Raw genomic sequence first — 26374 nt, 5'->3', positions numbered from 1 at the left:
CGTGTCCTGCTGGCCAGAGGCAGATAAGGTTAAAATACATCGCTGTTGAAAGCAGTATAGCAGAACATTTCTGAAGAGAAAAAGCATCCCAAAATGCACCCACTTCTGTTAGCGTGGTGCTAGGATAAGAAGAGAACGAGTCCTTTTTTATACATCTCAGAAAGTTAATTTAAAACGATCTCATGAGGTGAAACGCCAAGATATTAATACCGATTGCACCATGAAACCATATTATAAGTGACATAAACGTTACAAAACAATCTGAAATTTGGCCAGGCTGTTAATAGACAGCATTACACAATTCCTGACACAGCCAGATAATACTGCACTTCTACTATGCAAATTTTTAACAGTGAATAGATTTTGAAAGGAGTTTACACCCACCACCCCTCAGATGCAACTTCGTAATTCGCTATTAGGTGCCAAGCTGTCATTTCCAAGTCACTTCAACCTACTGCTATTCTCTAGTCTACCTTGTTATCACAAAGGAGCCACCAATGAATGCCACTTCATTAAAATGCATGAGCCCTACATGAACCTATTTTTAAGTCTGTAAGCTAATACTGCTGTTGTATTAATAGCTTTCATTTATTTTACCATTAATTCTACTAAGGAGACACTGTGATGCCCGACCCTTTTGTATTTCAGGACCAAGGTATTTTTATTCATATTAAAAAGTCATGACACCATGGGGATCTATGAGAAGTCTTGCTTAGAAAAAGGAAAGGACAAGAGGCACAGAGCTGGTAATTAGGGGCTGGTTCACCTTATCGAAGCACAGCTTTTGCTTTAGGTACACGAATAGTTAAGCGTGTATGTTTTTTCAGGGGTCGCAGTGGTGGAAACAGAGAACTGACCCTCCCAATGCACACGCAGTCACACTTTTATGACTGTGCCCCCCATGCTGCCATCGTCCCCTGTTCTCCTCCTGGCTTCACACTCCAGACACTGTGAGAGAAAACAGCTCAGGGGCCTGATGTGGCTCACCACCCTTTTCTTCCCAGGCTATATCCTTCCCCAGGTATGGTTTTTCGGCCAGACCACTCCCCTGGTTAGAGCAGTTGGTGTTCTGCTAGTGCCAGAGGGCACGGACACGCAGGACGACTGGGCAGGAGCATGGAAAGCTGTGGAACAGCAATGACACCCCAAAAATGAGCGCTAAACAGTACCACTCCTGCTTGTGGAAACTTCCCACCAGAACACACTCCAGGTTTGTCAGCAGCACAATATTATCTGATTGTACTTCTCCCTCTCACAAACACAAAAATCTCAGTGTATCAACCCCAAGTATTCCCTGCCATCCTTAAAACATTTCAAGGAATGCTTAAACCCACAGAAGAATTAAATTATATCTTCAAAATGCTTTAAATAGTAGTGTCATGCAAAGGTTGTATGCAAAGGTTGTAATGTCTCTCTAACTTGCACACTGGCCTGAATGATGGCAAGGAAAACTCAGAGGACCACACGATACAAAAAACATCTGTGTGTGTACAAAAACCTGCTCAACACCTACTCCAACATAAAACTTCTCTGTGAAATGGCTGAAAAATTAGTGGTGTCAAATCAGAAAATTAACAGGAGACTAAAAGTAGGGACACAGATTAGTCACGCTATTCCTTATACACAGAAAAGTGAGAATAAAGAAACATAGTTTTGCTTCAGAAGATTGAGGACTGCTCCTGTTTGTGTCAGCAGCCCATCTTCCAGAGACCTCGTTAGGAACCGAGCTCTTTGCACTGGTGTCCTCTTAAATCCGCTATTTTGTCTAACTTGCTCTGCCTTTGTGCGTGTGTGTGTGTCTGCCAATGCACAAACAGCCCCTTCTCAGTAGAATGGACCTACTTAGAGCCACTAAGTGTGAATAGCAGCAGATAGGAGCCCTGAATAGGACCCAAACTCCTTCTCAGTCGGAATTTTACAGAGACAGGAAAAAAGGATGCATAATTCTGCTTGCAAAACTGACAAGTACAGAAACATGAAAGGCTGTAAATAATTCACTCTATATTACAGGAAATGTTTTACAAATGAAAAGGTTGTAACCTCTTTTTGGCTGGAAGGCTGGCAGATGCTGGGGGGATTCCTGCTTCTCTAAGTGCAGAACAAGATGTGCCCTGTCTATGAGAAAGCAGCAGTGATTCTTGGTTCCCAGCCCTCCCCGGTGCTGCTCAATGAAAAATGCTTCTGCCTATATTTCTGACGGATGGATCACAAAGGAGTGAAGCCTGCACACTTCCAGAAATGCAACTCAGGCTGACTAGCAATTTCTTGTATTCTGATGACACAGCTACTGCAATGCACAATGCAGAGCTAAGGTAACACAAAGAGAAGGGATAAATGTGAATTATTTATATTTACATAAATACCTGCATGCAATTGTTTAAAGATACACACACACACAAGCTAAAAATATCCATGCAGTTATTACGGCTGACTCAATAATGAATGTTTGATGCAGTCTTAAAACAGTGGCATCAGTCAAATCCAGTGGAAATAAAATCATCTCCAGCCTCAACCCACATGGCTGAGGACAGGCTCTGGCCCAGGACACGGAAGCGATTCCAAATAACGAGACCCTATTGCTTTAACTTCTTCCCACCAAGCATTTTGCAACAAACTAAACAAACCTTAGTGGAGGTGCCTCTACCGCCTCCCTCACCGGGTTAGCTGGCAGCCAAAGGCAATGATGTTTTGTATAGAAAAGAAACCCAAAACTCACCTGTATGTTGCCAAAGTCCACGTTTTCATAATGGAAATGTGCACATTCAGCCATCTTCGGGAAATGACCCTTTGTAAAGGATAACCTGAAGCACATCAAAAGCACACCGTAAGATATATGCAAATCACTGAAACAATGCTCAGCATCGAGTACTGTTATAAAATGCAGTTACTGACACAAAACAGTAACGACTTTCTCATCCTAAAGCCAAGGCAACAGAGGGGTTTGCTGATGTGATGCACCAAAACAGTGGAGAAAGGAACTGAGTGAGAAAGGAAAACTAAATTGCATCCTCAAAGAATTGCGTGGCGTTTCATCGACACCAAAGCCCACATCTTTAAGACACGGTGCAGGGACAAGCTGCTCTACCTTTACAAATGCATTTTTGCAGTGCAAATAAACAGCCTTACACGAGACACATAGGAAAGTAGAACTTTACCTGTGAAAGGCATCACAGCCCATCAGTCCCGGGTTGATGTATCTGAGGGTGCAGAACAAATGCTATTTATCCTTTGCTTTTTTAAAATTCAAAAGTGAGGCATAATTATTCCCAAGTGTCTCCAGTTACAATGATGGCTGACGGGGAGATCCTCTGGCTCTGCAACATGCTCTTGCTTCTGCTGAAGCTATTATAGACTCCTATAGATACTTCTGGTGGTGAGCCAATGAGATTGTCATTATCTAGCTCTCTCTTCCCACGGGAATATAAGTGGGAAGTGAGATGCAGCATCTGGCTGCTCAGCACTAGAACAAAGAGCCATTTCCCTTACAGCATCAGAGCGCTACAGAGAGGTGATCTGAATGCCCAGAGCAATTAATATCGGGCAGTTCTGGTCCTCAAGTCAGCACTCTTAGCAAAGACAAGTCAAGTAATATTGATTACTTTTGATCCCCTTTGCAAGTTGGAGGTTTGAAACCTTAGCCGCAAGCGTAATAAGTTGGTTTACATTCTCTGGGAGAGAATGAGAGAGAGAGAAAGACAGTGTAAGCCCACCGAAAAAAACCCAAAACCACCTGGGAGATGAGAGAAGAAAAAAATAACCCTAAAAAAGAAAAACTGTGCAAAACCCATTCAAATGAAGAGGGACAGTGCAGAACGCAAAAAAAGGAAAAGAGAAAAAATATCAAATGAAGAGATACATCTAGGCCACCCACTTGTCCTGGTTTAGCTTCCCAGAGCACAGCGAGACAGGGAAAATTATCTCATTTATACATTGCCTGGGCTTCTCTTTAGGTTTTTTTATAGATATGTTCTTTTTTCTAAATTAATCAGTTCCAGAAAGAAATCACAAAAATGTAAAAGTACAGTAACAGTACAGTTCAAAACTCTAACAAGCTTTGCTTCTATAGCTAGAAATAGGTGAGAGCGCCAATAAAACCTCTCATGTCCCCAGTTTTAGACTACATTATATAATAAACTTTGTTTCACAAGGATTTTGGTTGCTCTGATGAAAATACTATCAAAAATTGCTGCCGAATGCCCTGGCGGTATGGCAGCACAATAGCTAAACCCCAGGATATCAAAACTAGAAGCCCAGCAAAGACAGGAAAATCAGAGAACGCTGCTCTTACTTTTTCACATTCTTCACTTTCATACTGGCTGTGCTGCCGCAGGTCCGGAGCGCCAGCTCCCCTGCAATGTCAGGGATATCCGCACCTCTTGCCTGTAACAAAGAAAAAAGAAAAAGAAAGGAACTTAAAATCTGACTACATGCTATGGACTACCGCCTGCGAAGCAGTAGCCCGTGTATTTTTACATATATGTACAAATACAGCCGAAATCTCTGTGCTGGAAGTTGTACTTCTGCCTTTTTAACAAGGAAGACTGAACCTCAGGGTTACGATGCAGTATGTGATCATCTCTTCCTGCACCATGTTGCAGAGCCTTGCTGATTCTTAGTGATAACCCTGAGATCCAGTATGCTATTCATTACTACTTGTGGTTTCTAAAGAGGAGATTTTCAGAGGTAAGAGACCAACATACATTCCTGAACTCCATACTTGGACTCCTCATTAAGTACCTGATTTTCCAAACATCTGTGCACGTAGACTCAGGCAGAGGCGCTGGAGGAAGCTGGATAGCTCATACAGCGGAAAATCAAGTTAATGACAGAGCTGCTTATATGTGGGAGGTGAGCTTTTAAAAAAGATGTTTGAAGCTATTGGTATAAGTGCATGAACATATTAAAATTCCTTAATCACTAAAATTCATTTGCTTTAGTGAGGCCAGAACTCCAAACTCCCTCTTTTCATTTGTTCTGTTGTGCTTTCCCATCCTCTCCTTCCTCCAGCTGCTCTTTCATAAGCCGTGAGCTGTGCTGGGGCAGCAGTTACCATCACAGGGGACTCTCAAACACTCGGTGCCGCGTGTTTCTCTTGCCGTGCTGTACCGGGCCCACACTCCAGCAGAACGAGGGATTTTAGGTGAGGCTTTTATGACAGGAGAAGAGATCAAGCAGGAAGATCGGCACAGACTTGACAGAGCAGGAGGAGAAAAAGATGGTCCCTGATGCTGGCCAGAGATAGCTCATTAGTGACGTGGGTGAGATGAGGCAAATAAGCTTTTTCCTGCTTTATACAATGTGCTTCAAAACATAAATTATGTCCAAAATAGTGAATGCTCAAGCAAGAGGAAGAAAGGCACTTCAGTATGGCTTCTCTTACAGCTCTGGAACAAAAGAGTATTACATCAAATCCATTTTCTAACGAAAGAAGCAAACAGATGACTTCTCTGGTCCAGATCAGTACAAATGCTTCTAAGCTGGTCCACCATTTCTGAACAGAGATGAGCAGTCCAAAAGCTTTTATGTCACAGAATTCAGTTCTACGCTGCAGTGTAAAATATGGAAACAACTTGGTCCTTGCCCCCAAAACTTTAGAGTCAGACAATTACAATTCAAGCTACCAGCCCACATACGGGATGAACAATGGGGGAATCTCTCTCATCCCCCTCCCTGAAGTTCTCATTTTCACTTGACATGGGTCAAATTTACATGTGCTTCACCACATCATAAAGAGCTGCAGTAAATAAGTCAAAATCATTCAGCATGCCTGTATTCATTAACTAACAGCAACAGCGCTAGAGGGAGTGATTCATCTCATTCAACTCCAGACATGCACGAGGTATGCAGCTACAACTGTTATCTACCCGAGGCTACTTTTACAGTCACCAGAGATAAACAGGCACTTTGGGGCCGGTTCACCTACTTCAGGCAACTAGATTAGGATAAAAGCAAGGGAATATCTATTTCTCCCTCGACACAGGGAATCCAGGATGACCCTGGCTCAGATGCAGACATACACTGTAGACATCCAACAAACATCACTGCGGCTTACCTAGGGCTGGAGCAGAGCATGTTCTCTGCACCCAGACAAATTCCTGCTATTTCCAGCACCGCCCATGGAAAAGGGATGCTGCAGCTATTATGAGTGAGCTCCTCCCTTTCACATGTGGGCCCATGTGAACCTTATGAAGTTCAACAGAGCCAAGTGCAAGGTCCTGCACATGGGTCATGGCAATCCCAAGCACAAATACAGGCTGGGTGGAGAATGGATGGACAGCAGCCCTGAGGAGAAGGACTTGAGGGTGTTGGTGGATGAGAAGCTCACCAGGAGTCGGCAACGTGCGCTGGCAGCCCAGAAAGCCACCGGCATCCCAGGCTGCATCCCCAGCAGTGTGGCCAGCAGGGCGAGGGGGGATTGTGCCCCTCTGCTGCGCTCTGCTCTGGGGAGACCCCCCTGCAGTGCTGCCTCCGACAGGCTGGGAGAGTTGGGGGGGGTCAGCCTGGAGAAGAGAAGGCGAAAAAGGGGAGACCTCAGAGCCCCTTCCAGGGCCTAAAGGGGCTCCAGGAGAGCTGGGGAGGGACTCTGCATCAGGGAGGGGAGCTGTGGGACGAGGGGGAACGGTTTTACACTGAAAGAGGGGAGATTGAGATATTAGAAAGAAATGTTTCGCTTTGAGGGCGGTGAGCCCCTGGGGCAGGTTGCCCCGAGAAGCTGTGGCTGCCCCATCCCTGGAGGTGTTCAAGGCCAGGTTGGACGGGGCTTGGAGCAACCTGGGCTGGTGGGAGGTGTCCCTGGCCAGGGCAGGGGGTGGAACGAGATGGTCTTTGTAAGGTCCCTTCAAAGCCAAACCATCCTGTGATTCTATGAACATCACTGAACACGTTTGAAGCCAGGCCACTCGCTCTCCCAGTTGCGCCTTTCCCAGCCCTGAACACAAACATTGTTTCAACTCCATTGTCCCACAGCTGTACAGAACACACACACCCACACACTGAAGAAAAACAAGGACAATATTTATACCCTTAAATAAACCTATCTTTGGCTGACTGACTGTTACTAAGCACACAATTACTTCAGTATGTAACAGGAGACTTGAGTCTCATTGTGAATTTTAACATTAAGAGGATCACCAATTTAATAAACCTTGCAGGTCTTTAACATAAGAAAATAACTAATTACAGTAATAAATGTGCCATTCCTGTAAGCGGCTTTTAGGCAAAGCTGGATGTGCTTGCCTTAATTTTCTAAGGAACAGAATTTCTGTAGGAAGAAAAATAATTTTTCTTCTCCATCAGCAGTAGAAGCTGGTGGGATATAAAAATGGATAAACAAATCTGACAGAAAAACGTGGGCTTCAAGCCAGTTTGCAGCAGTGGGTAGAGACTACCCTGGATCTGACTCAAAGCAGCGTAGGCAAAACTCACACCTCCAGGAGACTTAAATGCCAGCACTTCTCTTTGAAAAAGTTGTATTATCCTCTTCTTCCCAGTTGAGTTATATCCAAATCCTGCTGGAAGGAGATATCAGCCTCTCCCATTTCCAACAGCACATATCCATTTAAATGGACTACAATGAGATGCAATTCAGTAATTAACTTTGGTTGCTTTTCCAATTAGATCGGAGCTCTCTGGACTCGGTGGCAGAACAACAATCTCTCAGAAGTCTCACAGATGAGGAAAAAGGGCAGAATGGTGGTTTTGTGCAAGCTAAAATCTTCAGTAGGAGGTACTAACACCAGAAACAACTTGGTGAATAGATCGATAAGCAAAAAAGAAACTGATTGCAATTTAAGATACGGTAATACTCCAAAATAAACTGCAGCTACTTTCCATTTAAACCAAAGACACATAGCTCCATAAAAGTGCACTTTATTCCCTACGAGTTTGTACCTGTTTTGATCCAAAACCTGGCATGCAAAGTGTCACCCTAGATTACCCTCCTCTCAAAATACAAACAAAACACTCCAAATGAAATTTGTCATCTTTTGTGCTTTGTGTCACAGTAATTTAATTTTAAAAATCATTTTGAAACAGTTGAATTATTTACATCTGAAAATTAGCTAGCTAGCATTATCAGTTGCTTCTCACTTCCCCATTTTCTATGCATCGCTGTTCTGTGGAAACCTAGTAATTGCATAGCAAATCCGTTTATGCAAATTATTTAGTCCAATTTTCACAGCTTAATGTCACTGCTGCCTCAATCTGCTTTGGTCCGAAACTTGGTAAACAAATTAGGACTCGATGAAGAATGCAGTCTACTGACTATCAGGACCCTCAGTCCTCTTCCATTTCCTTTGAAGGCTTTTGAGCACCACCACCAGTCTCCCCCTGCACTTACGTGACCAGCAGTTGGGACAACACTCGAGAACTTCAGTATTTTATAGCAGAAACCCACATCCATTGCGAGGCAGGTAGATCCCACTGAAACTTTTGCTCTGAGCAATTTTGGAAGACCGCCTGTCTGTCCGTCCCACCCCCTGATGGACAGTCATTCCATTTGAAATCCTCACGGCCGTTTGCTCGGTGGGGGGCGGGAGGACCCCTGAAGCACCAACATCACTTGTGCAATTCCGAAGCATTGCTGCTAAACCTCCGGGAACCTGAGAGCTCTCGCAAAACACAGTCTCTAGCTTTAAGCATGCAAGTTTGAAATTTTTGGTCTTTGTATTTACAGACACGATTTGGAAAACTTCAGCTTTGCGCTCTCTAGCACACAAAACCTTAGCCATAAATAATTTATATCTAACAACCCCACTGCATAATATGAAAGGATTTTCTCCTAAAAAGTCTTATAACATTTATCAGAAAACATGTCAACCCGTCTTCTTCACATCCAAAAGTGTAACACAATCTGAAAATACATGTAAAATTGAAGAAAACAGCCCAGTAAACACAATGCAATTCTACCTTAGTATTTTCAATAGGGGCGAATATTGAACCAACGCAAACCCCACAGTCCTCCTCCTACTGCCACAGACTTGCCCTGGCATGCACAAGAAAAGAAACTGTGGAATCCCATTAAGCTCCAGTAATCCCATAACTGGTAAACTGGTTTTCCACAATATTACTCTAAAAGCCCTGCGGAGGTACCACACACAGGAAAGGACACAACGCAAGACTTGACAGGTCAGCATGCACCCAGGCTACTGAATTCAAGTGGGATTTCTGAAGGTGGAAAGATACTCTTCTCCAAGGTTAACACAAAGCAAGAATAACTATTAGACAGGCAGTAACATTTATGCATCTTCCTACCATCAGTCTCTCACCAAAACCAGTTTGGAAGGACCAGATTGCTCTGGATTCTTTCAGCACATGGCCTTGCTTCTAAAAATGGCAGAGCTGATACAAAATGCTAGTTGGTTTCCATGACAGTCTTTCCTTTACATCATCTTCATTTCCCCTCAATTTTCTTGGGGGGGGGGGGAGTAGTCCCCATGACAACACCCCACCCCCCCAAGCTTTCCAAAAAAACCAAGCTTTGTCAGTTTTACTTCTTCACTGAAGAACAGCAGGAAACAGAAATGTTGTTTCTGTAAAAGTCATTATTCTGTGGTGGGTAATGGTCTCCACAGTTCAATATCTGATGTGGGCGTTTACGCACAAGGACAACGACAGCTATTCTAAATCTTGGGTACCAACTAGCTCCACAAACCCGGTGCAGCATCAGCTTCTTCGCAGAGTTTCCTTTGCAACATTAAAAAGAAACTGTCCTACAAACATCCCCTGATCACTACGAGGTACAAGGCGATACCTCATTAGCACTGTCCTGCTTCTGCCAATTACTGCTCAAGAGTCAGCCTGAAGCACAGTGGAGGAATAAATACGGTTTAGCTCAGCTTCATACTCCACAGCCACTAACATACTCCAGGGATAGAGAGCTCTCTCCGCTCTCACTCGATGTGTTGTAACAACCATCCTGGTTCTGCGCAATAAATAAATCAACAAAGCAAAGGAAAAATGCTTTCACCAAACTGAAAGTCACCATGTCCAAGCTGCTACAAATAACTCCAAAGGAAAGGTCCGGATTCTGCAGCGTTTATCAGCCCAAGCACCATCCCTAAAAGGATTAAAATGTACCTGAGCACAGGAAGGCTGTAACTGGGTGACTTTTTTGAATGGAAGAAACGTACAGTAATCGATGAAGATACGACATTCATCCAACAACGTCAGAGGTGCAGTGGCAATGTGATGGAAACGCAAGTATTTGCCAAGTTCTTCATAGTACCACTTTCCACTGATTCATGTGGTGGATGCAAATCAGTCTCCTAAGTATTTGCATACAGGATGTTTGTGTCACTTTAACACATTTCAGCTACATTTTTCAGAGCTGCTTAAGATATTTGGACACTTCATTTAAAATGAAGCAGCGACTGCATCTGGTTTATTTACCCAGTCCGACAACGTCACCTTGAACAAAAATATCTGCTCGTGATACTACAGCAGCTTTACCGAAGAAGTAAAAAATAAAAATAAATACCCCCATTCCAACTCTGCATTTCCCAATTGACCATCTTGAGAATTAATATCCACGCTATTCCCGCTCTGAGCAGCAGAGTGCAGCACTGGCACATTTAATAACCAGCTGGAGTGTTTGCAAAGCTGCAAAGCAAAGACAAGCTCCTGGTCTGGTACCCCAGGGGCCTGTGTACCCACCCATGTTTGCAGAATTCGGCTGCGTGCCCTCACTCAGGAAGGAGCAAGGCGTCAGATAAATACCACCCCTGAGCGTGCAAGGGTCTGGCATACTGATTAGAGCAACCCAAGGAAAAGCGTGCAAAGAGCCAGCTTGAGATCCAACAGAAAAGCACAATGATGGTTTTCAGAATGAGAAACAGTTGAACCTTTTAAATTTTACAGATTTTTCTTTAATTTATTTTTAAAAAAACTTATTTAGCTCCTTACCTAGTGCAAATACCTTGATCCCTTTTGCAAAGAAAGATAAAAGCAACATCCTTTCTGACGTGCCAAAGGACAGCTGTAGGACTGGGTTACGTGCAGGCATAGCTCAAGGCCAGAACAGCTGGAGTAATTAGAGGCAGTACTGCCTTTTTAATTTAGCTCTCAGTTTGGGGAGCATGACATGTGGGGCAAGAGTTACCCAGCCAGTAAAATCTCGTGGTAAACGAGCAATGCGAGAGAGGAAAGCCAGTGAAAAAATGACAAGTGCTTCCAGTAGGGAAACTCTGAATACTGGCTGTGCACATTCTTAATCCCATGTCTAGGAAATCTGTATTCAATAAAGAACATACTTTTAATGTGTATCATTTTTTGAGTTTAGGACTTTTAATTCCATTTTCCACATTCCCTATCAATGCTGAATTGTTCTAGCCAGAACTTACTGCGTGGCATGGTTAACAGCAAATTCTTCTCTTTGAAAAGACCACACAGGATGTGTTTTTTCTACTCCCAGCTTCTCCCCTCCAAAGGGGGGAAAATAAGAAAAAGAAGAAAAAAAAAAACCAAAACTTTTAAGCATTGCCATGAGCTGGCAAATTAAGGGAAACCTCTCATTCCTGAGACTTAGCATTATAGAGTTAGTCCAAGGCATCCATTTACCATAGTTTAAAGGATCAGCCTGGAGTGAACAAAGAACAAATTCTTAACTATTCATCTACTGTGTTTTGAAATAAAGTTTGCTAGCCCGCAGCTACGTGGGTAAAACCATCTCCCGCTCACACGTAAAACAACTAATTTGGGAAGTGGAAGCCAAGACTCAGAGTAAGGAGCTTGGCGGCTGTATAAACCTGCTTTGGCAGTACTATTGTCACCGTGACCAAAGTTCAGCTCTGTAAAGCGGAGGGATTCTATGTCACGACAAGGTTTCCTAAGTGAGGCCTGAAGAGATGCGCAGAATTGGGCTGACTCTCTGTGGACGAATCAAACACACCCAAAGGACCAAAGGACAGCGGCTATTTCCAACAAAACAGTCCCACACTTGTGTTTTCTTTCATGGCTATCCTTTGTTTTAGAGACAAAAACGGATGCACCAAGCAAAAATGAATGGTTGGCTACTGAGGACGACGTTAGCATGATAACCACCTGACAGCTTGAAGTTTGGATGTGACAAGGCTATAGTGAAGCAGCCCTGAGATCGCCTTATTACCATTCACAAAGATCTCAGCCCAGGGAGCCGCGACGGTACAGTACACAGCCTCACATAATAGCATACTGGCGAAGGAATGTACTTTCTTTAAGAACAAAAATCCCACATACAATATGCGTGGGAAAGGCAGCCAGGGTTAGAGTCCTTCTTCTGTACAGCCTACAAAATAAATTTCAGAAAAAAAGCCACAGAAAACAGAGCATCCAATGAGCACAATACTTCCATTCCAGTTCCTTGGTGGCTATAAAAAAATTTTTAAAAGACCCCCAAAATCCCTGTGTGATGCACAGCTTCTACAGTCTATTGGTTTCACAGAGGGAGAAGGGGATCCTAATCATGGCTTAGGTATAAAAGGACAAGTGGAGCTTTGGGTTGTTGTGGTAGAAAGCAGTTTCTCATCACACAAAAACCTATGGAGACGAATTCAGCCTGAAACTAGCAAATACCACTCTGCTAAGTCCCCTGGCCATATCCAGTGATTATGCAAATAACAATGTTATGTTATGTTATGTATAAATCAGCTTAGAAACTGAAGAATTTTCCTAATGCAGTAAAAGAAAGATTGAGAAGGTGGAAAAACCAGCAGCCTGACATTTAACCCCAGTATCTGAGTCAGTAGAGTTAACGTGAATTTACATTTATGCATGTAAAGCCAACCTGGGCTCAGCTTTTTGTTTATAAAAACTGCCGTTTCCAACAGCATAAAATAACAAAGTGGTATTATATGATACACTTATTTTCCAAATCCTTATAATAACACAGTAATGTGAAGAATGTGTCTACTTGTAACATGCAATTTATACCATAAGCTGCCCGTAAACTTCTGAACAACAGAACAAAAGGGCGAGTTCACCACGTCTCTTGAAGGGTTACCCGGGGAAGCCTGGTCTGGGATCACAGCCCTCCGGAGAGCCTCCGGCTGCCGCTCACCGTACCTGGGCAGCATTCACTCCTTCCAGCTGCCCTTCCTGACCAACCGTTTAAAAGCCCCGCTCAGCCTCAACGAGCCAGTGCTCTGCACCAGGTTAGGAGAGGTGCCGCAACGCTGGCAAACTGGAGGTGACATTGTTCTCCAGAAACGACCTGACGTCACTCAGGTGGGGTCCTAAGTGAACATCTGAGGTATGCAAGGGTCTTCCCGTGCTACTGGGCAGCAAAACTGGGAAGGTGAATGATGACCTCTTCCTCACATCACCAAGAACACGAACTCTGCAGAACCCGATGGTGAGCATCTTCGCCCTCCAAGGATGTTTTCTTGCATTGATAAAATGGTAAGCTAAAAGCAAAGGATTTTTTTTTCCCCTCTAAAGGTCAATATTTAAGGAAAAGAACAGAGACTGAGACATAAAACCAAAAACATATGCACAGAGAAAAGAAAACTAAAACAAATTAAGAAGACATTCCTGCATGCGTGCAACTGTAACACACCAGACCATCTATTCAGACCAAGAGCAGGCAGGTGGTCCCACACAAATACAGGGAAAAACCTTGTGCCACGAAGAATCAACAGTTAAAACTTTGGCTTCTTCAACCATACCAAAGAGAGCCTTCAGATGTTTTCAAGCCAAAAATACTTGCTTGCAGTACAAGCCACAGAGCAAATCAAGAACACACAGACCCTAAAACTTCTTTCACAGCCTCTGAAACAGAAGGCACACCAGGAGCATGGTTAGCCTCAGGGCATAGTTTCACGATAGCCTGGCTTGAAGAGGTAAAGCCAATTTTTTTTTACACGCCCACCCCAATCTTTCAGCCCCAGGCTACTCTCTCCTACTTCCTCTCATTGCAGCTGCAACTGTTTTAGTGGCTGCAGTACAAGTTCCCAAAACAATCCAGATTAAAAAAAAAAAGAAAGAGGAAAGCTGAACTTCTTTGGGGGGGGATTATTTTTAAATGAGATTAGCTCAGCGATTCACTTCCCAACTCTTCACCCCAGAAACTCTCTCACCATAACTGTGCTGAGACAGTCCTCTGGCACGTGGGTGGTGGGAAGGAATAATCGAAGACAGAAACTTCCAAAAGTAGATTTCTGCAACAGAGAAGCCTGATGTACTCTGAATCCACAGAAGACCACATCCAGTCCCACATGGATACCACGGAGTCAAAAAACTTACCCATGTTGTAGAGAATAGCAGTGATTTTCAGTCTGAAACTGCAAAGCAGCTCTGATGTCTACTCATTGGAGGTCACGCATCCTCACATAATCAGGGCACAGCCACAATCCTATGGATCCTACACTAGCTGAGGAAAATTAACTACATGAGACACACTACCTTCTAGGGCAAGAAACAATTTAAAGCCTTACTCGATGCAAAAAACACTTGTAGCAAGCCCCTACAGCATCCATCACAGATGTTCACGGAACAAAACCCTAAAGCAGAGATGAAGTGTTAAGACCACTAGTGTAAAAACATGGGGGTTTGCAGTCAGGATCATCCATGCCCTGGCAACCACGGTATTTGATCAAATAGCAACAAACATCATGCAGACCTACACTGACACAGCAGAGACCAATATAAATGTAGCAAGGCAGAACTGGATGGAATAATTTAAAAAAAAAAAAAATCAGGCTAAAGATTACCAACATTTTCAGGGAGTAATTCATCACCTTATAATTAAGAAGGCTGAATCATGACAAAAAAATTAACACCTACAACCTTCAGCAAGGCAATATAGACTCTGATGTGTTTTGTTTGTCTCTCGAGGTTCACTTGGGGGTGGAAAATGGAATGGGATAGATGAGAAAATTATTGACAACCCTTCAAAAACTGTTCCATCTTTTTTTGTGTTATAGTAACTAAGCAGCAAGGAACACCGATTTAAAAAAAAAAAAAAAAACAAAACAACAACTTATAAATAAGAGACTCCTTTCCTGGATGTTCCATCCTATTTTTAAGCAGCTGGGATCAGAGAAAAGTGATTGACAGGTAAATAAATTACAAGTTTTATCTCCCAAATAAGTACATTTCAAACAAATGTGGCATTTCTTAGATTATGACAACAAAACATGCGTAAATAAAGATGATCTTTGGAATAGGGTGGGAGGAAAAGAGGAGGAGGGTTACAACAATGTAATCCTGTTTTCAAGAGCTCGTCTCATACTGCCTCTCTGAACTCCAGAGCAAATATCCTGGCCTAATTACAGCAGCACCACCAGCCCCAACCATCAGCACAGCACAGCATCCCTGTGCTGCCACCAACAGGCAGCTTGTCTGAGCAATAGGTGATAACTACAAAAGATACTGGGATATGAAACTGTCTGAAATTGAACCTAGAATTCTAGAACCTAAAACCCAAGAAATTCAGACTGGGCATTCACAGACTGAGCAGTTGCCACACCGATGCCACATAAGGCACCGAGCCCAGCAGTTTACTCACGGTACGATAAACAGAAGCACCCAGGCCCCCTAAAGCCTTTGCAAAGCCAGGCATAAGTGCCTAATGTACTTTAATGCATGGGTTTGCCTACCTACACCTCTGTAATTTGGCAGAGGGCTACTGGAAGCATTCAAAAAATTAGTCATTACACCCCAGTGCCATCTTTATCTTTTTGATTGCCGTTATCCCCTGTGACCATAAAAGAAGCGATGGTATGTAAACACATGACCCAAACATTTCACTTCGCAAGACATCTCATTTGCTGATGTGCATCGGATGCACTTTGAAATAGAGTGATATGCAAAATAAGGGTGCATTAAAACTGGTGATCATGGTGAACAACAAACTTTACTGATCCAGCCTTGGCAAATTCTAAGTCCTTCCTTCTTTGCTAGGTGTCACATATCCACAGATTTAAAACCAGAAATTTAGAAAATGTAATTTTTTTCTCCTGGATCAACACTGTACTGCAGGACTGCATACACTGTACAGAAAGTAAATGTAACTAGAAACACTTGCTTCTATAGCATCGCCAATGAAAATTAAATGATTGCTATAAATGAATACTTACTGCCAAAAGTACAGTATCCATTCTGGCTTAATTGAACTCATTTAATTGGCAAACCCAAATGGAAGCCAATGTGCCAATTAAGTGATTGTCCCAATTTTCAGAGATTCTCAGGGACAAGCTTCATGCTGGGAGTTAGCCTTTGAAATACAAACGACTGTCTAACCAAAAGGGAGAGAAAGAACCATACACAACAACCTAATACCTTGCCAAAAGCTTAACGAGGGGAAGAAATACTTGATTTATGCAGCAATAACAAGGAACACAAGTTATGTGAATTGAAAATATAGGTTACTGGTGCAATGCCAGACCAGTACTGTTTTGACCAAAATATTATTACAGCCTGATGACTGCCTGGTGCGCTGTATGGAACATTTGCCTCGTATCAACGCCTGTATTATCCACACTATCTGAAATCCCATTTCTATCCCATCGTTATCGTTGTTACAAATGGCGCCCTGTGACCTACCTGCATGCACTCTAAGCTAAGCGATTCCCATAAAGATGCTGCCGAGCGCTGGATAGAGAAGACATACTACAGGTTCTGCAGAAGACATACTAACCCAGGCAAGTCCAATGCCTGAGAGCCTTCAGTAGCACAAAACTAACCTGCAACGTCAAAGTAATATTTTCCACCACATTTAAGAAATGCAATGACTCTTAAGACTTCGAGCCAGAAGCCAACTGCTGGAGCACCTGCGTGAAGAAATATCTAAAGTCCCTTTCCACTGAATTGCCCAAGTCATTCATAAAACAACAGAAAAAAACCCCAGAATTTCAGCTTCTACTGAAACTTTCTACTCAAAACTTTCCCTTGCACTTGAGAGCTTAAAACTTTGGACTTTTAAAAAGAACCTGCAGGTAGGCATTCAGAGTTCAAAAGCAGTCTTTGTCGTAAAACACTCTATGGCATATAACCCATCGGAAACCAGGCTCAGTCTAACAAACTGTCTGCGCAGTTACTTAGGAGTTCACCAGCTTTTCACACATTAAATGGTATTGTATCTATGTATCTTGGCTGCTGAAATGAGATCATTTCAGTAAACTGTCTTTTTGGAAATCACCATAGTTGAGAGGGCCAAACAAGTGGATTTACCGCACTCCTTTGTTCTTCAGGTTTTGCCACAGTCCCTGGAAGTACTCATGTTAGCTTGGGTCAGCACTGACATACTCAGAAACATGCCCGATGGCTTTTGAATTTAAAACCAACCCAGCAAATAAAAATTATTTTAAAAGAAATGCTATGCACCCCTATTTTTTTTTTTTTTCAATCTATTCTTGCAGAAGCCACAATCAAGAACTGGGGCAGCACCGGGCTAAGCGCTGTACAAAGAACGAGAAACAAACCCTGCGCTAATGAGAGTGAAATCTTTCTTTAAACCTTTACAATTCACTAATCTCTACACACTTTTATAAACTGCATTTAAAAATAGTTTTCTCCTCACTCACGTCCCAGATTCAACAGAATGATATATTGAGGTCTCATTAAAAAGCCTTTATTACCTTCACAAGCCAGGGTACCTTACCTTATCTAGCATCAACTGCTGAAAATACTACAGATCTCAGAATCCACCTGACCTGATAGAAAAACAAGGACAAGGTCTAACCCCTGTGCCTTTCTAAAACATTCACAGACTTGTATTTTCCCCAAGAAAATTCCAGCAGCATAAGCCGAAAAGGATGCTGCGTACCAACTGCCTATGACCTGCCTTCTTGTTCACTTACGCATTAGCCAAATTCAAGGATTCATAATGGTTTCCATCAGTAATTAGAGGTTCCTGCATCACGCCTTTTCTAGGCAACCTGGTTATAAACCAGTAACGCTTGGGGATACTGCTGCTATCATCTCTATAACCTCACCATGGGATATCGTAGTCCTACATCCCAAAAGCTACTGTTCAGAGGTGCACCGGGGTGGGAAAGGCTGATTTCCTGAAGGTGAAGAACTTGTGGTCACCTCCAGACGTGATCTACTCAGGAATAACTCCCTGCAGACATTCACTGTAGGACGTGACAGGGTGTCAGGATGAACACCTATATTCTCAAGCTCAGGGCACTATGGAAAAAAATCTCACAGTAAATAAAACCTACCACAGCTTTAAGACTCCTATTTTGAAAGCTTCCAAAGGTGAAAGACGTGGCAGATACTGCGGAAAAACCCACCTTTTCATGTAACGCACACAAAAGAAAACCTATTTCTAGCTTCGGAGTGAGTATATTCACCTTATCTCCAGTGCTCTCCAGATATCTCCTTATCTCAGGTTAATGCAGCTCCAGGTGACATCTTTCTGTGACAGCATAATTTCAACAGGATGCATAAACAAAGGTTTTTTTAATTTATCTCACTGTTTTAAGCCTGCTTCCCTACAAAATTTAGACAAATGGAAGAAAAAGGCAACAGGGACAGAGCGAGCACACGTGCCTGAGAGCACACCAACTGCTGGGGGGAGAGGCTCTTAGCACACTGCTTTTAAAACATCGCCATTTACTGAACTCATGAAGAGGTGCTGATAGCAGGTCAGAAGGTCAATAACGTCAGGTAAACGTAATATTAAGTACAAATATCAGTTTATGCTAAAGTTAATGACAGGCTGAGGACAGCTGTTCTGTAGGCTCATATGAGAAATATTATTTAAAGGCTCTCTTTCACAACTTAATTTCTTGTAACAGAAATAGAGCACTCTTCAGGACCTTACAAAGAAAAGATACTCCTTTCCTTTAAAATAACATTACCGTCTCGGAGAAATGTTAGAAAATCCATACACTGCAATATTACTTGGCTCAAATACAGGTCTTCATCCCTGGAACTCAGAAGTGTTCTACAAAGAGAGTCAATATCATCAACTGCATTTTCCAAACTGGAGCAGAGGAAGAAAAAAAAAAAAATGGCATGTGTGAAGGTTACGCAGCAGGTAACGCGCCGGGGGAACGGGAGGCTGAGACAGCGAGAAAAAAGGTAAATCTAATATGACCAAATTCTAAAAATACAGAACACAAGTCAGGAGGGGAATACAAAATATAGCAGTCCTTGAGGGCTACTCAGGCAGCTGCCTGATTATCTAACTCCCGTAGAGTCTGTCCATCTACTGTTGGGTCTCTTTCAGTCTGGTCCTCAGTATCTGCAGCCCAGGACTCCGTAACTCCTAGGAAGCTTCAAGAACCACCAGAAGTACCCAAACAAACCAGGTCTCCAATACAAAATCGCTTGCCTTTCTGCTAAACCACAAACAAGAAGAAACAAGTGCTTTTCAAGAGTAGGTGAAAGTACAAATAATAAACGTAAAAAAGATGATAAAAGTAGTATCAAACAAAGGACTAAAGCTAGTCAGGCGTCCCAAATAAACTGGCGATGACAGAAATATTAAAAGCAGAGTGTCTGCCCTACCTTATATTTACAGTACAGGAGGACACTCAACCTCTGTACCTTCAGAAAGTTTATTTTTTATTAAGAAATAGCTCTGGAAACAAAGCACTTCTATAAATTAATAATAAGCACTCTGAAATATATTGCGGATAAAAGGGGGGAGGAGAGCAGGGACGACTTGTATGTGTTCATCTAACTGTGAATGCATAAATCGCCTTTTCCCAAAGTACAAAAACATGTACAAAGGCGAAGTTCAAGAGACAAACGAATAAGCATCACCGGTCCTTCAACTGTGTCAGAGTTTCCCGAGCCCTCCCCAGTGTTGCTAGTCTCAGCATTTGCTCACCTGGCAGAACGTGAAATTCATTTCAAGTGACAGAGCCTTGCACCCAGTTGGCTCTCCGGCTGTCTGCCACGGGAAGCGATAGAGAGTGGCAAACAAAACAGCTACGTCCAACCTCTCCGAGCCCCAGCAGCCTCCGTTCCCCAGAGGCCAAAATAGCAAGCAACGACAAAACCTGAGCTCTGCAACTTCAACAACTACTAACCAAAAATTAAACGCATTATGCCACTATGAGATGCTCGCATACCATGGCAGGAGCATGCGCTGGGAAAAGGCTAAACCAGAGGCTGCTAAAAATGCAAACTGAAGGAAAAGAGCAAGGAGAATATTCTCAGGACTAAAATGATCAGGAAAAAGACAGACTATAGTAGATGCATTGGTTAAACAGAGAATCGAAAGTGACAGTGTTGAACACTGTCTTGTAAATATTTACATCTTGTAACTATTACCTTCTGACTGGACATAAGGTAGGGGTTGAAAGTGGAAATTTGATTCACTCAACACAGTAAACATGAGCAAGTGAGGTTCTTCCTACCCACCTACAACGCATTCAGAGGACTATGAGGTCAAAACAAGGCTGTAAGCACAAATCCAAGCCAGCATAAATACAGGTTCAGTAGCTTTACATGTAGCCCTGTGCTTCATCATACCAAACCATCGTGCAGCAAATCTTAAATGTGAATTTTCTTGTTTATCGTCCTCTAAATCTCTTTTATAGCCACCTGGACACGACATTTGTGTATTGCTGGCATCGAGCTGTGCAAGAGGACATGTTCTAAAAAGTGAATTAATAGTTTGCACAGGGAGAGGAGCGTTATGCCTATGTGTAGGTTGCAGTATAGAGGTGAACGCTGAACAAGGGCCATGAGCACAACAGCCTTGATAATGACGGGGAAGGAAGGTATCAAGGCAGAAGAGGTGAACCTTCCCTTCACTGTAAATCAACAACAGAAGAAAAACAATAACAAATGAGGTACGGCAGATCACTTGTGTTACAGGTAGAGACACAGAATTACAGCCTCGCGCTCCTGAGACACACCTCGAGGTTACAGACAGCAGGGTGTTGAGCAGTGATTTAGAGGGGACTCCTGGCTCTGGGGTGTTACCAAGCGCCGTGCGCTGCGCCTGGGAGTGCGCGCTGCCGGCCGGTAATGCTGATGAGAACAGACAGTGCTCTCAAACAGGCGGCACCAGCACAAACTGCTGGCCAAGGCGGAGAGAAAGCAAAAATACCCACATACAAGAAAAAAAACGTACTTAGGCAGTGACAACTGCAAGAAGTCAAAATTAACGGTGGATAAGCAAGGAGTCAAGCAGAGTAACAAGCACAGAAAACACCAGCAGGCAAAAAAGCTGGTGGTGCCTAAGTTTTGGGTTGGTTCTTTTGACCAGAAAATAAAGTTTGGAACAAAATACTATCATTGTATTACATAAGGTTTGATGATGCTTTTAAAAGAGTAATACACAGAACTTATCTTCGTTCCCCTTTTTAAAATTAGCATAAATACCTGGCTCGTGGGGTGTTTATTACCTACACATTTTCTGAACATCGTATAAAGAACAGCTAATCCAAAATCTATTTCACATGACCCAGTCAGGTAGTGACAGTGCTTTAAACTTCAAACACTGCACTGGGATGCGTACCCCTCAGCCCCGCACATCAGATGAATCTGGCTGTCCTGCAGTACAGCAAATAGCCCATCTCTCATGCTGCTGAGCACTGCTGGCAGCCCAGGAGCAGGGAACAGACGGCTTTTCCAGGCTGAAGCCCTGTCACTGCCACATGATCCAACGAGAGGGAAAAATTGTCACTGGTGCCACATCACAGTAAGTAACCTTAGCCCTGCTGCTGGACCGCCCGCCTCGCAAGAGCAGCACTGCACTCGGAATATTCAGACATTGCCCCCATCCAAGGTCTGTTGCGGAAGGCAATTTCCTCTTCAGCTTACTATGCCAATGAGGCAGTTTAGAAAAAACTGAAAATAAGAAGCAGGACACAACTTCCAGATGCTCCTATACTGAAACAAGGCAGGCCAAGCTTCTGTGAGGGAAGATAACTTCACAAAACCACCTAATCGCATTGCCCTGTTTGGCTGCTAATAAAATAACATCTGACCTTCCAAGCTCAGCAAATGCTAGAGGGAGCTGGGAGGGTGGAACTGCAGGTACTTTACTCACTCATTTAAAAAGAAAACAAATAAATCAAGGTAATACAGTTGCCTGTGGCCCACTGTCCACTCGTAGGGCCTTTTGTAAGCATGAGAACAGCACCTTTGCAGTTGCTTTTCTGCAATCCCGTTCCCTCTGATGGCAGCTTAGCTTTCAGGCTGACGTTTGATTTCTGTAGACTTAGCCAGCATTTTGCTGAAAACCTTATTCTTCCAAAATGCTGCATGCTTCAAAGAGCATGTTTTTTAAGTTCCCTTTACGCTCAAAAGTCTTGCTGAAAAAGAGGTTAATGCAGACTGAAAATCGTTGTGACATTACGGACCTTTTAATTGGTTACTAGACCTGCTCTGGGGCACATATTAATAGGGCAGAAGCGTTATGCATGCTCCTTCTCTCTCTCCTTGACAAACTGCCAGAGGAAGGAAAGTATTTTGGTCTTGTTGAAAGTACTATGCAATCCATTTAAAAATCTGAAACTCAGGGACTATAAATCAATGCGTAACTAGAATATAAGAGTATATTGTAGAGAACCAAGAAGAATGCATATAGGAAACACAATGAGGTGTTTTACCATAGCGCTGAGGGTCTCCTCCCAGTCCGGCCTTTCTCTGGGGTGGATGCTTCTCTGAAGCTCTGGCACAAAGTCATCTTCTTCTGCGTGTACAGAGGACTTCATCATTCTGGAAAGGAAGCAGAGAGGTTTGATGCTCAGTGACAATTTGTGGGTAATCGTACATAAAGTCTGTTATGGTGCTCAGCTATGTGGCTCACATGATGATAGAAATGCTTTTATAAATCCAGAAGTCTCACAGACTTTTAAGTTTCTCTTCCTTCCTCATTGTACAAGCAGGACAAGAGTGTAAATCTGGTGGAGAGACATCTGCAATTCCTAACCAATCAATGGATAATTTTCTTTAATCGCTGCACAATTTGCAAGTCTTAAAACACAGAAGGCGGCAGAGGAGTGACTTTCAGTCCGTTTCAAAAAATTGCTTCTATTGCCCAGGCAAACAACATTAGCCTCATAAGAAGAAACACACACATTTGACTCCTCAGTTGTCACTGCCTGTTTTGTCTCAAATGGAGATAGCCGTTTCCATATCTTAGCCTGAATTCACGTTCCAAGCTATCAGCTCTCAGAGCTCTTGCTGATCCTATCTGAACGGTGAAGCACCTTCAACCTCACCAGCTCTGCAGAGATGCACTCAAATCAGTCTCAGTTTATCAAGGTAAACTTTTCTCCAGATAAGGTGCCATCTTTCACATACCCTATGGAGTATATTTCAAGCCTGCACGGAGAGCGGAGGCTCAAAGTCACAATTTTAAAAGTATTCATAAAAGCTTCTCAGCCTATCCTTAGGCCAGCTCTGCTTTTAGAGCCAGAGAGAGCCCTCATATATTGCATTTCCAGGCAGTATAAATGTGCCTTTGCAGAGATTACGGTGCAGAGCTGAAGCGTCAAAGGCCTGTTTGAAGGTCTGGGATTATCCATTCTGGTTTCATTAAATATGAGATTCAGGCAGGCTTTTATTTTATTAATAGATCACCATTTATTTACTTAGGGTAACCACTTTGACAACCAACACTGCACGCAGCAGAGCTGGTTTGGCTAAATGTTAACTGTGCCCATTTAAGTACCATTTGACTAAAACAAGCACTGTGAAAAAGGCATTTCAGAAAACTCCTTTGCTTCGGATCGAGATCTGAACTTCTGAAAGCCCTACGAGCTAACTGGCTGGGCCAGAGACCTGGTGATTTGGAAGAAGGCACAATAAAGCTTTCCTCGGGATTTCTAGACGCTTGGGTTTGGCAATACTGCAGATGTACAGAAAGATTCGAAACAAATCATTCCACAGCAGCTTTAGTCTAACACCATCAGGGCAATGGAATGAAAAGAAGGGTAACACAATCACAGTCAATACCCACCTTTCTACCCCACAGTTAAAACAAACAGCTTATCAAAACACACGCTTTCTCAGTTTAAAGACTTGAAAATAATGAGACTGAATTTACATCTTTATCAGCACTTTGGATTACAAACGCATCTACTACACAACTTGTCAGGTTTATGGCAATTCTGGATTTCTCATCAGAAATCCGCTTTCCCTTCGAGAAGCAAACTTCCTGAATGTCTAAATTGTTGCCGGTAACGCAGGGCTGCCCAGGGACACAACTCCTCCCGCCATTAGGTGAGAAACATTCACAAGATCTGACCATGCTCTCTGCCAAACCGCCAACCCTCGCTCACACCAAGTCCCCAGGAACCCATTTAGGTTCAATGTACGGGCGTTAGTTTCTAGGAAACTTACCACACGGAACCTACAAAAGAGGAGAGGGCAGAGATTCATAATAAAGATTATAGAATAGATGCATACAAACACGTTCTACGTATTACACAAACTCTACGCTTAGCCTGGCTACAAGAAACTTGATTTCAAGTTACTGCTGGGAAGCCACTGCCAATACTGCTGTCGGCTGTGGTGTAGGACTGAGCGCAGAGAAGAATATGTTCTGTTTTGAAATAACCTTGGGAATCAGACCCATGTTCTGGGTCTCTGCCCTCATAGTGGACGAACAGGGATGCCACGGTACTCAGTCCTTTACTGGACCCCAATTTATTTGCTCACATTGTTTGTTTAATCTGATTACGCCTACAAAACTCTATGATAAACTCTTCCCAAACCCTTCCCCCTAAGATCCTGAAATACAGTGCTGTTATTGGTCCTACTGAAGGTGTTCTGGACTTCCACTGGAAATAAGAAAAGCTCTGCATGTAAAATTGCATATTTAAACCAGTCAGTTCTTCAGGCATTTGCCAGACTTGCTAAACAGAATATTCTACTACTGATGGAAATTAAATATTTCATCACAGTACCACAAAAATATTGGAAACAATACTGAAGATTTTCTCTCTAACGCAGTTATAGACACTCGATAACCATCTGTGAACCCTTATTAATCTTTAATAGGAACTATTTAATTCCATGCCCTCTGAGACAAGAGACCAAGGAAGGCTGAAGATGCTACAGGTAATATTAGTCCCTTATATATTAAATCTAGTGGCTTTTTCCTCCCTATCCCTGATGTGGATAATCTGGAAAATAACCTTTGTGAGTTAGCAGCACTGAAACATGGGCATAAGTAGGGCCAGAAAGGGGGAAGAAGAAGTAGAAAGCAGCTACTCAAGACACTGCCCTTTTTACACTGTTTCAACAGACTTTCCAAGAACTCTGCATTCTCAAGGAGGACATGGAGAATGAAACCGAAGCTCAAGGTCCGTGCGAAAGCAGCCAGGAAAAGGCTCACAAGATTGGCATCCACCTGCAACAACACTCACAAGCATTATTTCTGCATACGCCCTCAACTCATCTTCTGGACTTCCTACAGGAATTTAGCCATTCATTTTCAAAGATGCAGCCCTGTATTTTGTTGGGAGCCCCCCTGGAAGTCCCCAAACGAGAAGCCGATGACAGCGTAACTGGGGAAAGAGCCACGCTGGTTGCCATTACTGGGAGAATCAAAGAATATGTCCTCCGGCCATGGAAAACCTTGGAGCCACACAACAGTCAGACACTGCGATTTTTCCTGGCCTCACCCCATGGCAAGCTTGGGATATTATATATAGGTATAATCATATGCACACATTTTTATATGTTTGTCTATTATGTATATTTGACATTATTTTAATTTGTAGAACAAATAAATAGCACAACATACCTCTGTCTGATTCACCACACGTGTCAAGCTCTAACAAGAATAATTATCTTGTTTCTGCCATGGATCCTTTTTTACAGGAGGGGAAAATACCTTGAGTCCCGCTAGCACTTATACAAAACACTGACACGGATTCTGCAAACATCAAAGGCCAAACAAGTTAAAGCAGCGGCTCTGTTCTATAAAGCCTAAGTTTGGCTATTTCATGGGAGTTGTAAATGACTGAAAACTCACTACAAAATTTAATACTAGCTATAAGAACAGAAATACAATTTTATTTAAAATGCCACTTCTTCAACTGCTTAGTAGCTCTGAATGCCCTTCAAATTAAATCTGTCACCATTATATTAATAAAAGTTCTGGCTGTACGAGGCCATTAAGCAATCTCTCTTCAGATGAATGAATCCTTCTTCATTGTAAATTGAGAATCAAATGTACTGGAACAAATGTTTACAGGACATTTCACAAAAGGCACAGCCCACATTCACACCCATTCTTTAAAGTTCTCTGGTAGGTCAAGTTGATGAATTTCAAGTCAGAGCTTGTACATCTGTACATGATACAACTGTATCAAGAAAACATCTAATGCCCTTTTCCACCTTCTCAAATCCAATTTGCTGGTGCCATCATTTATGGTATTTGCATATCTGCTTATCAGGAATTCACACATTTCGGTGCTGTTCTCCTGACGGGGCTCCCCTATGGCCCGGCGTTACTAAGCGCTAAGTGCTCCCC

General features: G+C 42.8%; 1 protein-coding gene across 1 annotated transcript in view; it reads right to left on the bottom strand.

The window, feature by feature from the left end:
• The window catches only part of ARHGAP32 (Rho GTPase activating protein 32), a 152610-nt gene extending 130006 nt beyond the window's left edge, over positions 1–22604 (bottom strand). Inside the window, exons 1-3 of the mRNA XM_009890807.1 lie at positions 22497–22604; positions 4289–4380; positions 2717–2801 (exon numbers count right to left, since the gene is read on the bottom strand). Of these exons, the coding sequence (XP_009889109.1) occupies positions 2717–2801; positions 4289–4380; positions 22497–22604 (285 nt within the window). The remainder of the gene's footprint in view (positions 1–2716; positions 2802–4288; positions 4381–22496) is intronic.
• Positions 22605–26374: the final 3770 nt, after the last annotated feature.

Source organism: Charadrius vociferus, unplaced genomic scaffold, assembly GCF_000708025.1.
Source record: "Charadrius vociferus isolate BGI_N301 unplaced genomic scaffold, ASM70802v2 scaffold858, whole genome shotgun sequence".
Classification (NCBI taxonomy): domain Eukaryota; kingdom Metazoa; phylum Chordata; class Aves; order Charadriiformes; family Charadriidae; genus Charadrius; species Charadrius vociferus.
The sequence above is the reverse complement of the archived record's forward strand: the minus strand, read 5'-3'. Positions and strand labels throughout refer to the sequence as shown.